Below are 15,494 nucleotides of genomic sequence, written 5' to 3'. Positions count from 1 at the left end.
AATCTGAAATTTTCAGAAAGCAAGCTGACAGCTGTGTGGACTTGCCTTTCAGGCATGAAAATATTGCTTTCTCGCATATTGACATGTTTAATTCCCACAAGAAGGGACATAGCCGGAATCTCCTATATGGAAGCAGTGGTTTACCAGATGCAGATTATGTGAGTTAGTGACTCATTATCCATTACACACAGTCTGAAAAGACTGATTTCGTCACTTTCTCTTCTTCCATACCTGTAAGCTTTGAGCGGAATCAAGCCTAATCTAAATTTCATTAAATTTGTTTCTATATATTTGGACAGTGTTTGGGATAGATACATTGGCAGTGCTCCTGGGTCATGTAACTTGGGAAACCAATTGCTGGGGGTCTTTCCTATCAACATTTGCATGTCTTGATCCTAGGTTGTTATTTTTGCTTGCTTGAGAAGCAATTTGACTGTATGTTGAGCTGGAAGGTGAACGGCCCGGGCACAATCCACTTCTAGATCTTTCAATGAGCTGTTCAGATATCAGTGCCAGTTTGCTTTGCTTCTATTTATTGCTAGCTACAGCATGTGTTTTATTGTGCCGAAGGGTGTCTGCTTCAGTTTCAATTAGTATGCTAAATATATTGCATTTGATACTAGCTGTTGCAAGGTTTAATTGAATTCTAGTCCTACTTGAGCGTGTGTTGTGCAGTTTGGTAAGACAAAGACTTTCCAGTAGCTGCTATCTTGGGCTCTGTCCAGACACTTAGCCATTTTACTTTGGAACTCAATTGGGCCATAAGATTTGGTAGGGAGCAGTTTATTAGCCACTACATTTAGTAGCACTTGTGACTATGGACTTTGGATGGATTTTTTCAACTTGCAAAATTTCCAGGTTAAAGAGTTGGCACCTGCCTGTTGTGAAATAATATGCGCTATGTGATGCTCATTTCTGTTCCCTCAGAAAAACCATGCTCCACGCTTGATTAACTTTCCATTTACGATCATCAGTTTGTGCCGTGTAGATCATTAGTGTCCAGATTACTTACCGGTAATCCTCATTACTTTTAGTCCTACTAGTTCTGGACCCAGTCATAACATGTGAGATAATATTCACTGACAGGAAACAAAACAGGAAATGCCTGCTAACCCCACCCACCCTCCTGCCAGGCGTTATAATAATATAGCCAGCATAAAGCACTTCCTGACATACCAAGCACAAAAAAGTCTGAAACAGGCAGAGTGGGTGGAAAAAATTACTGGGTCAAGGACGAGTAGGACTAAGAGTTATGAGGATTACCCGTAAGTAATCTGGACATTACCCCTAAGTCCTTCGTCCTGAACCCACTCATAACATGTGAGGGATACCAAAGCAGACCGCACCAAGTGAAGGCCTATGGAACACCAGCAGAAACACCAGACAACGCACAGGAAAGAAGTGCACCACAGTGAACTTTGATGGCATGAAAACTGAGTCAAGGAGGAGCAAAAGGCTCCACAGCACACAAAACACCACACCCAAAATTCAAGCGGTCAACCATAGAGCAATTCAACCTGTAGTGTCGAATAAAGGTAGACTCAGAAGCCCAAGTCCCAGCATGACAGATCTCATCCAATGCCCCCCATTAAAGGCGGCCCAGGAATCTGAGACACCCGAGTGGTTCAGTCCTGGATCCCCAAAGTGCATGGCAAACCAGAGCCCTGATAAGCCAAAGAAATAGCGGACTTGATCCACGACCAAGGGTCTAGCCGAAAGGCAGACCTTCCCACTGCCCGTCAGCCCAAAAGTCACAAACAAACTGTCTGAAGCACAAAAGACAGTAGACCTGTCCACATAAGTAAACAAAGAATGCTTCACATCCAGAGAGTGTTCCTCAGGAGACAAATGGGAAGGGTGGAAAGAAGGCACCAGCAATTCCTGAGAAGAATGAATCTTAAAACAAATTTTAGGAAGAAAAACAGAATCTATACGCAAAACCACAGCATCTTCCATAAACTGAAAAAAAGGTGGAGAACAACACAAAAGCAGAATGTTCTCCCAACCTCTGGGCTGAAGTAATGGCCACTAGGAAAGCCACCTTGAAAGACAAGACTTTGACATCCACAGTCAACAAGGGCTCAAAAGGAGAGGACTGAAGAGCACGTAGGACAAGAGAAAGGTCCCAGGCAGGCACCGAAGAGCGGACAGCAGGAGGAGAAAGAGAAAACCTCAGAAACAGCTGGGAAACCAAATGATCATCCGCAGCAGACAAAGAAGCCAGATCCCGGAAAGCCCGGACAGCCACCCCCTAGCCCTTTGGGGTAGAGAGTGCAAAACATTTATGGAACCCATCCAAAAGGAACTGCAGCAGGTCAGAGAGAGAACACGAAGTAGAGGACAGACCATGAAGAGAACACCACCTGTTGAAGGGAGATCAATGCTTTGATTAGGAAAACAAAGTGGACCTTCTATGAGAACCCTGAACCAAGGAAACACTATAGGCAGGCAAACCCCTACCACAGAGCGACTGTCGCTCAACCTCCAGACCGGCCTGGAGATGCTCCTCTGCCCAACTAGCTATAGCACAAGCCACAAGATTAAAAGAATGACTGTGAGTACTGCCCTGATGATTAATGTAAGCCACAGTCACAGTGTTGTCGGACCACACCAGCTCATTACAACCCAACAGATCATCTTCAAAGTACTGAAGGGCCCTTTCCACAGCTGACAGTTCCTTGCAGTTGGAAGAGCACCTGGGCTCTGATGCCAGCCAAATGAGCCTGAATGGTCCACTGACCCATAGTCACACCCCAACCCAGGGCACTCTCATCTGTTGTCAGAACCAACAGGGAAGCAGGATGCAACCACATGCCCCATGCAAGGTTGAAAGCGTCTGTCCACTGCTGCAGGCTGGTCCCCACATCCATAAATACCGAGACCACCAACAACAGATCCTGAACAGGAAAACAAACAAATCGGTGAAGATGCCACAGCAAGAGGTGAAGATGCAACCTGGCCTACGGCACAGTGAAAATCAAGGCTGCCACGTGCCCCTGCACTTCCATACATTGCAGCAGGGGGGCCTAGGGTCATGACAACAGAGCCCCCAACAAAGACTGGAGACGTAGGATCCAGGAGGGTGAAGGAACACCTTGTCCATGACAGAGTTAAAGACTGTCCCGATAAACGTCCTCCTGGTAGAAGGTTGAAGGTGGCATTTCAGAAATTTCAGCAGGAAACTGTGACTGTTGAGTGTATGAATGGTCAAATACAGATGTTGAGACATCACCAGGAAAGATTGGCCTTGCAGTAGCCAGTCATCCAGATACCGAAACATATAAACCAGCTGGAGATGCAGGTGAGCCAGCAGGGGAGCCACTACCTTGGTGAGGATCACGGGCTGAAAGGAAGGACACAACACTGCCAATGAAGACCCAGCAGAGAGAAGCTCAGGAACCTCTGGAACCTCAATGCCACTGGCATATGAAGGTATGCATCTGAAGATCCAAGGTAGTCACCACACAGCTGACCTGAATCAACGGGATCACACGCTACAGGGTTTCCATCTTGAAAGAACTATTCTGGACAAACTTGAACAGGGGTCTTATGCACCAGAAAGATGACAAAAGAAGTACCCCAACCTCACTATGACCGGGGAACAGGGACAATCACATTTTTCAAGTACAACTGCCGAACCCATCCAACAGGGACGTCCTACTGTGAATGTCCCACGGAGCAGGAGTACAAACCATGCCAGACTCTGGAGGGGGGACAGAGCTCAATCTGGTAACCCTCCTCCAGGACCCCCAGCACCCACTGGTCCGTAGTTGTGAGCTTCCACGCCCCTAGGAATTGAAGCAGTATCCCACCAACCTCCGGCACATCTCCAGCAGGACCGCTGAGAGCAGCATAGTCAGGAATGTTGACTCCCTCGACCTGCATCCGGATGAGGCTTCCTCTTAAACTTCCCCTGAAAACCCTTCCCCGGCTCCAGATGGTATTCATCTGCTGGCAAGAAGGTTGACAAAAAGACTTCGCCAAGGAAAAGAAAGCCTCCTTGTGGCACTGCTGCTCCCGAAAGGAAAAGGAGTGCTTTTGTTCCTTAAACACCTAATGCAACTTCTCCTCAAGGCTTTTACCAAAAAACCAAGGAACAGTAAAGAGCAACCACAAAGCTATGGAATGCTGAGTAGCATCAGTGTTCCAACCCTTCAGCAGCAAATTATGTATGGCCACAATGGAAGCACCACAGGATAAATCAAACTCCCTAACTGAGTCAAACGCAATGTCAGAAAGAAACTCAATCTGACGTTCCATGGATTCCAACAACTCAGGACTCTGGCCACCGTCCTGGATCATAGAGAACAAATAAGACAAGGATTGCGCCACATATGCACCATAAACCCCAGAGTAAATGGAAAGATGGGATCCAGCATAATCCTTTTTCCAAGAGGAGTCAGCGTTCTTATATGCGCCATCCTTAAGAACATTGTCCTCAGCCATGGAAGGATGCCCCACCAAGCTGGCCACAATAGAGTCTACATGAAACGACTCTGGAATAGTAACCTCCATGTCCCGCAAGGGGTACATCTTAGACAAGTGAGGCATCATAATGCAGTCTGTATCCTTCCACTCCTTCAAAAGAATATCCACGATTCATGGATACATGGGTAAGGCCTTGTTAGGCAGCTTCTGAAACTGGGGTAACACCATGTACTTGGAAGTGCTGTCGACCTCTGCATCCCGAAACCCCATATTGTCACTCACATGGGAAAGAAGATCCAGCAACATATCCATCAACATGTATTTCCCTTTAAGGACCACAGAACCCAAGGAGGACTCATCCGAGGAATACGAAATGGAAATGTCGAAGTAGAGCTCCTGCCCTCCTCCAGATTGAACACCAGCCTGCTTCATACTCTGCTTCATAGCAGACAAGGTCTCCAAAATTAACTGCTTCAGCCGATCTTCATCACCTCCAGAACTTTTCTTCAAAGAAAGAGGGCAAAACCACGACTCCACCCAGAGGAGGAGGAAGAAAGGGGAGAGCAATGCCATCTCTTGGTAGAATGCTTTCCCATAATGCCCCCAGACAAGTGCAAGAACAGGAAAGGGGAGTTACAACCTAAATACAGGCTCACCAGAAGCAGGGAAAACTGCCAGGTACCAGCCAGTACCACTTTGCATGTACATAAAGGAATAAAATCCCTGAAGGAAGGCCACCCATCACTACCAGAAAGCATGGACGGAGTGAGCACTCACCTCCACCCCCCCAGGCAGTCCATCTACCCAGAAAGACACTGGTTCCAAACTCAACCACACAGGAAGAGAGGACGGAGAGAGGTCGTAGGAGCAGCTAACAGCCGAATCGTACAGATCCCTATTGGGCAGAGACAAACCCCTGAACCATACCCGCACCCTACCTCAACACAAACTGAGGCGGGGCCGAGCTGCAACCGGCAACACACAACGTGGCTCCTTCTTAAAACCACAGGGCCACGAAGCAGGTGCCAACACTGTGGCTGAGAGCATAGAGGCCTTTGCACAAAATGGCCAAGCAAATACCAGCACCTGGCCCACACAGCACTCAGCCAGCACAGCCAAGAGCATACAGGACACTGGCAGTGAAGCAAAGTGGACCCAGAACCCAACCAAGCACATCAGGTTTTCCAGCAGCCAAGGATACTCACAGCTTCCAGGAGGCCAATCATGCATCCCGATGACCATCAGCTACACCGACGGTCCCCATGCAGTCTAAGAGTCCAGCAGAAGAAGAAGACAGGAGACAACACTGAAGGAGGTAAAAACCCAGCAGCTACCGCAGCGTCCCCCGTCCGGAATCCACCAGCAGGAAACAAAACATGAAGTGCTTTATGCTGTCTATGTTATTATAGCCCCTGGCAGGAGGATGGGTGAGGTTAGCAATTGTTTCCTTTTTTGTTTCCTGGCAGTGAATATTATCTCACATGTTATGACTGGGTCGAGGAAGAGGGAAGTAGAGGTAATTCATTTTCTTCACAGTATTTGGCTAAGGTGTTAAACGATCTCTGTAGCCCTATTTGGGTCTGGTCTAGTAGCACAGTATCATAAGCATACTGCAGTAGCTGGAATGCTTTTGTTCTTCTAGCGCTTCCTTTAGATCAGATGGGTGTAGATTGAGCAGCAGGGGGGCGAGTGTACAGCCTTGCCTTAGCACCTTGTTGGTATCCATCAATGTAGATGTTGTCCAGCCCACCATCACTATGACTTTTACCTATATGCCGAAATACAATGCTTTTATGGCATGTTTAACTTGACCCCAAGCTTACCCCGTGAGACACTGTCAAAGGCCGCAGCAAAATCAATTAAGCCAAGGTATAGGGACTTATTTTTTATAAGCACAGTTTCTTCGATCAGATGGGAGATGCAGAACAGATTGTACTCAATGTGGTACCCTTTTCTAAAGCCCATTTGGCATGGTGGAATCAGCTTTTTTTCATTCAGCCCATTTTTTCAGTTCCTTTGTGTAGAATTTTCTCTCTATATCTAGTAAATCTATCAACCTGTAATTCTCCAGATTTGTAGATCCCCCTTTTTTGTGGAATGATACTACAAATGAGCCTTTGTAGTTATTTGGGATTGATGTAACTAGAAAGTAAGATTGTAAAATGATGTAACTAGAAAGTAAGATTGTAAAATGTGTGTTATCACCAAAGCCCATTTTTTAGGTGAGCTTTTCAAATATGGCTGCTGGGATGCCATTGGGTTGAGGTGCTCCATTTACAAAAAAAAAGGCAATCACCTTTTCAATTTGGGCTATTGGGCTATGGATATGTTTAAAGTTTGCTTACATGCCTCTTTGCTGACATTTGCGATCTGGAAGGTAGTTGGTGCTGGGTCATCAAGTAGATTTTTCTATGTGGGGTTCCCATTATGCCGGGGAGATGTTTGCAACCTGTTTTTTGGAGTGCAGCACGTTCAATGCTGTTTGTCCATGCCCAAAACCTTTTCTGGTTGTTGGATCTTATGATCTTGTGTATTTGTGCCCATTTGTTTCCCTCTTCCTCCTGCCTTTTCACATATTGCAGTTTTATATAGCATCTTCTTATCCCATTTGTTTTGTTTCTGGCAAGTTTGTTATCGTTTTTGCTCTGGTATTGTCCTCAAGGCCCTGTTTCGTAGTAACTTATTTTACTTATTTCCTTGCAGAGCTTCATTAGTTGTGCATTGTTTCCCCCTTGATTGCTGCTGAATGCCATGCAGTCAGATAAACTTTTTGGGAGGAGCTGGGCCCATTCGCATCATGGATCTTCATTTTTTTGAGCTCCCTCTGCTTTGTTATGGTGGTGGTCTAGCATTTTTTTCTGTTGTGTAAGCTGCATTTTAACATTGAGTGGTTGCTGGCTATCAAGGGGTGCACCTCAAATAAGTTCACATGCTGAAAATGGGCTATTGGTATCCATATGTAATCCAGGGTTGCTAACATTCTAGATGATACACGCATGTAGGCAGCTGGTGAATCTGTTGGGAGTCTGCCATTTCAGAGGTATAATCCCATATTGTTGAGCACCGTGTTGGCTTCTGTCACGTGCTTGTATTGCCTTTGGAATTGAGAGTTAATCTTGGGTATGTTCCATGTTTGATCGTCTAATTTGTGCCATATGTTGTTGACTCCTATGGTCATTAATTTTGCATACAAATCTCCCATTAGGAGCCATAGCAAGTCTATGTGGGCCACTTTGTGGTCTCTCAATGCTGGGATTAGTGAGGCCAGTGTTTTCTCACATTTTCATTTTGCTTGATGTAGATATAGACTGCCTATAATCAATGGATGACCTCATGGTTTCTTGTAGTGATCTGTGTGATGCACATGACGATATAGTCGCCGTTCCCTATTGCCAGTGAAGACACTGATGCCATAAATTCATTCTTCATGCAGATGGAGACACTCCCTGAGGCATGGCCTCCAGATGCTGGAGAAGCTGTGGGGGCTTCATACACTGTGAAGTCCAGCCATGGAGTAGAATCTAGAGTCCATGTTTCATGCACTGAGATTATATCTGTTACAGTCAAAGTGTGAAATCCCGCATTCTATTGAATGCCTAGGTAATGTATAGAATGACTGAAAATGCCTGAAAAGCGAACGTCAAAGTATGAAATGATTGATATTTTGCGTTGGGAGTGATTTTTGGTTCCGTGTGGAGTACCTTCCACACAACACACCCTAACTTGCTGTTAGGGGAAGTGCATTTGTTCTTATCTTATGTGTGTTTACTTACCTTATTTCTAGGTCACTCTTTATTATGCCTGTATTAATTCTTTCCTTGTACGTCAAGGTTTGCTTTGATAGTGTTGTGTGTTTTCCCTCGCACGTCAAGGTTTGCGTTGGGTCTGCTTTCCCTTGCACTTCAAGGTTTGCTTTGGTAGTTTTGTGTTTTTCCCTCACACGTCAATGTTTCCATTGGGAGTGCTTTCCCTTGCATGTCAAAGTTTGTTTTGGGAGTGTTTTGTTCCGCGTGGAGCCCCTTCCACACATCACACCCAAACTTGTTGTTGGGGGAAGTTTTGCAAATATTTTGGTGTTGCGATGTTATTAAGTTCCCTGTGGATATCCTCCCCGCGTACATATTGTTTTTTTCTTCTTTACTGGATGGTTCTCCTTCCCACTTTTGTTGTTGGCACCCTTGTACTTCTCTTGTGTTTGATTGGCCAGCTTGCATGATTCTAGTACTTTGGTTTGTTGGTAGTTTTGGTATGGAAGTGTGGGTTCTTCTGTTGTGATGAGAAGGGAGATGGTATATTCCCATGTCTCTTTCTATCTATTTTATTCTTTCTGCATGAATTCGCCACCTTTAACTTTTCATGCTACTTTTCAGTACGGTGTTATGTTATTTATTTCTTGCATTTGTTCTGATACTGTTTTGAGAGTTTTTTGTATTATTTTAAAGGAAGGAGATGTGTCATACTTCTGCTCAGCCTGGGTGTCTGTGCGAGAGAATGTTGGTGAATGGAATGTTCAGGTGTGTGAGAGTCAGTTGGTGATGGGCTGAGCAGCAGTGAGGCTGCTCCTGGTGGGACTCTCTTATGTAACATCCTACCTGAATAAAGATACCTGGAGAATCTACCTGGATGGACTAATTTTTATTTACAACAGCTTCATACTTCCCGGTGTCATGCGGAATATTATTTGGCTGGGGGCGAGGGGGCTGACTCACCCAGTAACCTGTGTTGGTATCGTGGCCCGAGCTCCTGGGACCGCGCGCCGGGAGGATCAGGCGGATGGTGTTGGCTCAAGATGGTTTTTTGGACTCCCCTAGCGGCCCGCTGCCTCACACGTATATGTGCAGCTCTGCGGGGAAGCACTCTGTTTAGTTGTGGTCACAGTCACTCCCCCAAAGTGTACCCCGAGCAGTGTGTGAGGTGAAAAATACAGGGCTCTACAGGAACACCGGGGGAGTGACACGCGTGAGGTCTGAACGACGGCAGATGCTTTATTGCAATCACAGGCTCCCCGTTGCATGCATCGTGTAGCGTCGTGCCATCGAGTCAACTAGCGAGAATATGTTTGAAAATTTAATTTGGAGTTTAAAAAGGAGCATGGAGAGCACATGTAAAATATGAGGGACAATCTTCATTTGATAGTTTCAAGTCCTCTCCACCAGGACCAAAGCAAGGGAGACCAAACACTAAACAAACTAGGATTTTTAGATTTCAAGGCAGAGGTACTGTAATCAATAATCTTTTTGACACTAGGGGAAACCCAAAGGGCAAGATATTTATTGAAACCCAGAAATATATGAGTTAGATTGAATTCTCTCCAAAAAGGTTCTAAACATAAGGCAAATAATAAAGGAGAAAGAGCACACCCATGTCTAGTGTACTTTTCTCACAAAATGACTTATTGAAAATCTATGATATAGCCACTTATTGAGGCAAAAAATAAAATAGCAAATGACAAAGGTACATATACAATTCATGAAAAATAAATATTTAAAATCTTTTTAGAAGTGGCTCTTAGAAAAAAAAGCAGGTTCAATAGTGGCAAGCATTGATAGAATGTATGCCCTGGTTGGTAACAATAGTGAAAATAATGAGGATTTGATACAATGATAATTCTTTATTCAAGACCAAATGACAAGATTACAACAATTATAAAGATACATTGGAATATAATTGTGAATGAGGAGGCTCTGAGAGAATTGGGGAACAGTAGGCCACTGATGGAGAATAATATCAATAGATTAGATGATGGTTGCACACAGTATAAATTAATTTTGAGTAATCATATTATAGTTAATCAACGTGGATATTATTGTTCAACTGATGAATAGATGAATGAAAGACTATTATGAACATAAAAAGAATATGTAGCGGTGACTTAGTGAATGATACGTGCAAAGGATAAAATAAATAAATGATAAGTTAAATGGTTTTGTCTTTTATATATGATCCACAAATACTTGATTAAAACTCTTTGAGAAGGAAAATGTATTTTGGGGAAAGAATTAGACATCATATTACACTTGAAGTTATGGAGGATATATAAGGACGATACATTTGAATAATTATAGATTGCATGGACCACTGGACATAAATGCAGTTAAAGGCAATTACGGTAGGTGCTACCTAAAACGCTGTACTTCGATGCCTGCTTATTTTTTGTTAAAGTGTATTGATCTCAATAGGGAGTCTGACTTTACTTTATTTTATGTTTACATTCTAAAGGTGAAAAATACATTTTCCATGAAGACAGGACAATTTGTAAAACATATAATAAAACAATGAGAATTGATGATTTCAATCAATGCAAGAATATGAACTGGATACTTGACGAAACAAAACATAACAGATGAATGTGAAATTTCAGTAACGGTGTGCTCTCGTGCATTGTGAGAGTCTCACCATTAGTAAGAGTCATGTGTAAGTACTTCCTGTGACTTGAAGGAGATTAAGGTGCCCCCATACATTTTTAATAAGAAGCTGAATATTATTTGTCACCCAGGTGAGAGATAACCGTGGTGTTGAAATTTGTGCTGTTGTTACTCATGGATAGCATATAGAGTAACACCAATAAAGATACAAGACTGTAGCATGCTTTCTTGTTTGTTCAACTTCCACCCTTTTTTTTGACGTTGAAACAATGTCAAATTACTTGAAAAACTAACCAAGCACTTGTATGCAACTGAATAGGTAATGTTGTTGTTTCGGTAAATATGTGATATGGCACTTTCAATTTGATTTGTAAATTACATTTATTACATGTGTTATAGGATGCTGAAATATGTTGTTCTTTTATTTTATTTGCAGGCAGAGTTTACTGATATGCTCGGGATGGCAGATTACATGGACATAATGAAGTTCGTGATATCATTTAATATTGTCCCTGCAATATCAGATGAAAATGTCACAGTGACCAAGGCAACATTTAATAATGTTACTGTTCATTTATATTTTCCCAAAAAGTCCTCACATACGCAAAGGAGAGCAATGATTTATTTCCATGGTGGAGGATGGTGCATGGGAAGTCCCGGTAAGTACTAAAGCTAAATTGTTATTTTATTGATAGAAATAAGATAATTAATGCTTATTTATTTTTAATTCATTTTTTTTATTCTAAGTAATGGTTTGAATAAAATTTGAAATAGACTGCTGTCATTTGCATCATTTGCCTCATCTCCAATGTGCACTTGTTGGTCTGGCTGTGTGATTTACCTCCTCTCCAAACCTCGCTCACTGACTTCAGGTGAAGTTGAACACTGAAGAGTCCGAAGAGGAGGACCCTAGAGATTGTATGTGTTTTCTTCTCTTTCTTTTTTCCTGAAAAGGAAAGAATCAAATGTAGCTTGTCAACTCTTAGAAGCGAAGGGGTCTATCTATGTGAAATGGATTTTGGACAAATTCAGTTGTTCATCAAGGTGTAAGAAAACGAGTGGATGTTTCTTCAGTTGACTCCTTGGAAGAATGACTACCTCCTAGGTCGGTTATGAACTGAAATTATTATATAAACACCGACAATGTTGAAAGCCATAAGACATTGATTGACATTGTATAACCCTGCCTATAGGAGCTGTGTGTTTTCACACTGTGGATATGTGTTTATGGCCTAAGACCTTTTGGGGCATATTTACAATGGAAGTGACGGAGCGTGGCGTTAGCCTCCTTGGCTTAACGTCACTCCCGGCCACTTTTGAAACACAGGGCTGCACTATATTTAGAATAATATGGCGCAGCCCTGCATTTCTCCCTACTCTGGCACTAAATTTAGCTGACCATGGTGCAAGGGTGTCTGTGTTGCAGGGGAAGATTGTTTATGTGTAAGAAGGTGTCCCTTTCTTCCTGCACATAAACAAAATCTTTAAATGGTGTTTTGTAACTTCTATGTGGGCTTCTTGATGCAGCACACATAGAAATTGCAAAACATAATTTTTTTAGTGATTTCTTTATGTGCCGGAAGGGACACCCTCCTGCACATAAACAATCAATGGCTTTTTGCTGTTTGCTGTGCACAAAGCAGCACACATGGAAACAGCAAAAACGAGGAGAAATTACACATTTCTCCTCATTTCGCCAGGGTAAGACTAGGTTTTCCCTGGTCTTAATTTTGGGGCTGCCCCACATTTACGCCATCCTTGTAAATATGGGGCAGCGTCTAAATCAATGGGAGCTGCGGTGCAACACCCACTACAACATTGCTCTCCCCTTTCACGCTAAGTATATTTACAGGGCAGCATTAAGCTTTGTTAAGTGGCTTAACGCTGCTCCTATCACCACTACAACATCCAAAAACGTGACGCTATGGTGGCAATAGGGGCTTGTAAATATCCACCTGCACTACTTGTGGTAAGTAGTACCTCTCTACTCCCCCCTTTGTTCTTTTCTGCTTGTAAATATGCCACTTTGTTTGTATCATGAAGTTCATCTGCAGAGAGCCTGGATAAAAAAAAAATATGAATTGTAGAAATTTGTCTTGTTTGACACTTCTACAAAACTGTGTTGTTTAGTAGGCAATTTCTAATTAATTCAACATTGAATCAATAATTGTTTCATTGTGAGTAATTACCATAGGCTATAAGTGATCCCAACTATGTATTATCTTTCTTGGTGTTTCCTTGAGTACAGACATCCAGAGATTGGCTGAGGCGCCTCTTAAAGGAATATGGCCAGTTGAGCAGCGGGAGGCACTTTTATTCTCATGGGTTATTCTATTCATGATACTCTATGTGACAGTTTGGGCATGTAACCAATGATCCTTCCTCCAGGCTCAAACAATGTCATTCGAACAATATCTAAAACCATCCACTGGACACCAAATATATATGGCTATTAGTTTTTTCGTTCCAGTACTTGCTTATTTAGACAATAGTCTATAAACGTTATAGTAAAAACATCCATAAATATATTCTAACATCATGACTATTATGAAAATAGTTAAAAGAAAAGAAAATGCACATTTCTACATACATACAAGAACACTAAAGGAACATCAATTAATAAAAGATCTCGTTCCAACACCCTGGGCCCTCTCAAATTATATTGGCAGTTCTTTTAATGACTCCTGTATTGCAGTTAAAAAATCTTCCTATTGCACATACAACATTTAAAACTATCATATTTATCAATGGGCTGAGGGCTTGATCCCAATTAATAATCATATAAACAATAAAAAGAGGTTTTAAAAACTCCTTTTATTCATCTAAGAACCACAAACAGTCCAAAGAAATATGTGGGCTGCTGCAATTTACTTTCAGCCCATATGTGCAAAAGCCCTGTTCATCTCTCATTGCAGCTTTTATCTTCATATTTGCATAACTTGGATTAAGTCCAACCCTAAATTTCAATACAGAATTCCAAAGGTTAGGGCTTGGCAGGGATTCAATATAAGGGAATGTATCATCATTGCTACATCCTTTAACCAAAAACTGGGTGGACAGTGTACCCATCAGGTAGAGCAAATCCACCTCTCTAGCACTTTTACTTATAATAGCGCGTAGCTCCTGCGTAGGGATCTGCTGCCCTGCCTTCCACTGTCCTGGCGCTAATGATAGTTTAACACAAATTTTAACTAGTGAGCGTCTAACTTGGAATGCCCAATTCAATGCACTTTTCTCTATTTCTATTTTACAGAGATGTGATATTTTAAGGATCCCTTCTCTACTCAATCTATGCCAAAAGTCCAATGTAGCTTGTAGCCCCTGGCAACTCCAGGCTGTAAGTTGGGATTCTGCCCTTATAGCCTGGATCATGGTTGATGGTGGAAGCACAAGGAGCTGTTTACCCTCCTCAAAATTCCTATCCAATTTGCTGCCTGAGGATATTACATCCACCCATACTGGAATTGTGGGCGAACCATTGTATTAAAGGCCGACAACATGGGGCATAGGACGGCCCTCCATATTTCCGCCAGAAGTGGTTTAGGCCTTATACTGAGTATGGAGCAGTTGATTTTATTGATTCTATGTGGTCCCTCCAATTTAATTTGGTTTCAAACCACATACCCAAATATTTAAATTTGTCAATCACCTCAACTTTAACCTCTCCCAGATACCAATTAAAAACCCCATTCCCTTTCCCCAGCACCATTATTTTGGTCTTGTCCAAATTAACCATATTTCTTTAAACAATAATTGTGGAAAAACATCCAATTTACTTTGCAGACCTAATTCCATCATTTCCACTGTCACCAGATCATGGGCATATAGCAGACATGGGATATGGGTTCCGCCCACCTTAGATCATAGACCACCAGGTTTACGTAACGTATTTGGTAAGACGAACAAAAATAAAGAAAACAAAAGGGGGGCCAGGACAGAGCCCTGTCATAGGCCATTCTTTATCTGTACTTTCTTTGAGAGGGTTCCAGGGGAATGTAAAATCACTCTGGCCCAAATCTGAGAGTGCAATTCCTGGATTGGTGAGAGTAACGCCTTGTTGATACCGAGCCGCCCCAGCATATTCCACAGTAACTTATGATCGACCAAGTCTAAGGCGGCTCAGAAATCGACAAAGGAGCAAAACAATCTGTTCCCAGTTCATTTGCCTTTTTGCCATTGCCCATAGGCTAAGGCAATAATCTATTGTTGATTGGCCCTCCTTAAAGCCACCTTGCTCTGTTAGAATTAGGTTGTCTTGCTCTATCCAGATCTTCATTAAGCCTAACAGTATTTTTGAAACTACTTTCTCCCCACATCCAACAGACTGATTAGGTGAGAATTCTTGGACTGTGTGGCATACTCCTTTTTATATATTGGTCTAACTATTGCGCCTTTCCAACTCTCTGGAAAGTTCCCAGAGTTCAAGACTTTTTGACAAATTACTTTAAAAAGACTCGGCCACCAATCCCTAATATTTTTTATAACCATTACCGATAAGTTATCTGGGCCCACTACTTTTGTTAGTTTTAGGGATTTGATGGTTTATTGTATCTTCTGAAAGGAGAAATGCAGCTCTATGTCCACACCAACCGTAATCGTACTTTCAAGATTCTCATCTACCCTATTACCATCATATAAATTGCTGAAGCGGTTAATCCAGTCATCTTCTCAAACTGGCATGAGATATCTGATCTGGCAGTA

General features: G+C 42.6%; 1 protein-coding gene across 2 annotated transcripts in view; it reads left to right on the top strand.

Moving 5' to 3' along the window:
* LOC146785612 (arylacetamide deacetylase-like) overlaps nucleotides 1-15,494 on the top strand; it is a 209,690-nt gene that overhangs the window by 100,843 nt on the left and 93,353 nt on the right. For both annotated transcript variants that reach the window (XM_085634870.1, XM_085634872.1), the window contains exon 2: nucleotides 11,230-11,452. In XM_085634870.1, the coding sequence (XP_085490996.1) occupies nucleotides 11,230-11,452 (223 nt within the window). The remainder of the gene's footprint in view (nucleotides 1-11,229; nucleotides 11,453-15,494) is intronic.

The sequence above is a fragment of the Triturus cristatus genome, chromosome 11 (genome assembly GCF_964204655.1).
Source record: "Triturus cristatus chromosome 11, aTriCri1.1, whole genome shotgun sequence".
Classification (NCBI taxonomy): domain Eukaryota; kingdom Metazoa; phylum Chordata; class Amphibia; order Caudata; family Salamandridae; genus Triturus; species Triturus cristatus.
The sequence above is the reverse complement of the archived record's forward strand: the minus strand, read 5'-3'. Positions and strand labels throughout refer to the sequence as shown.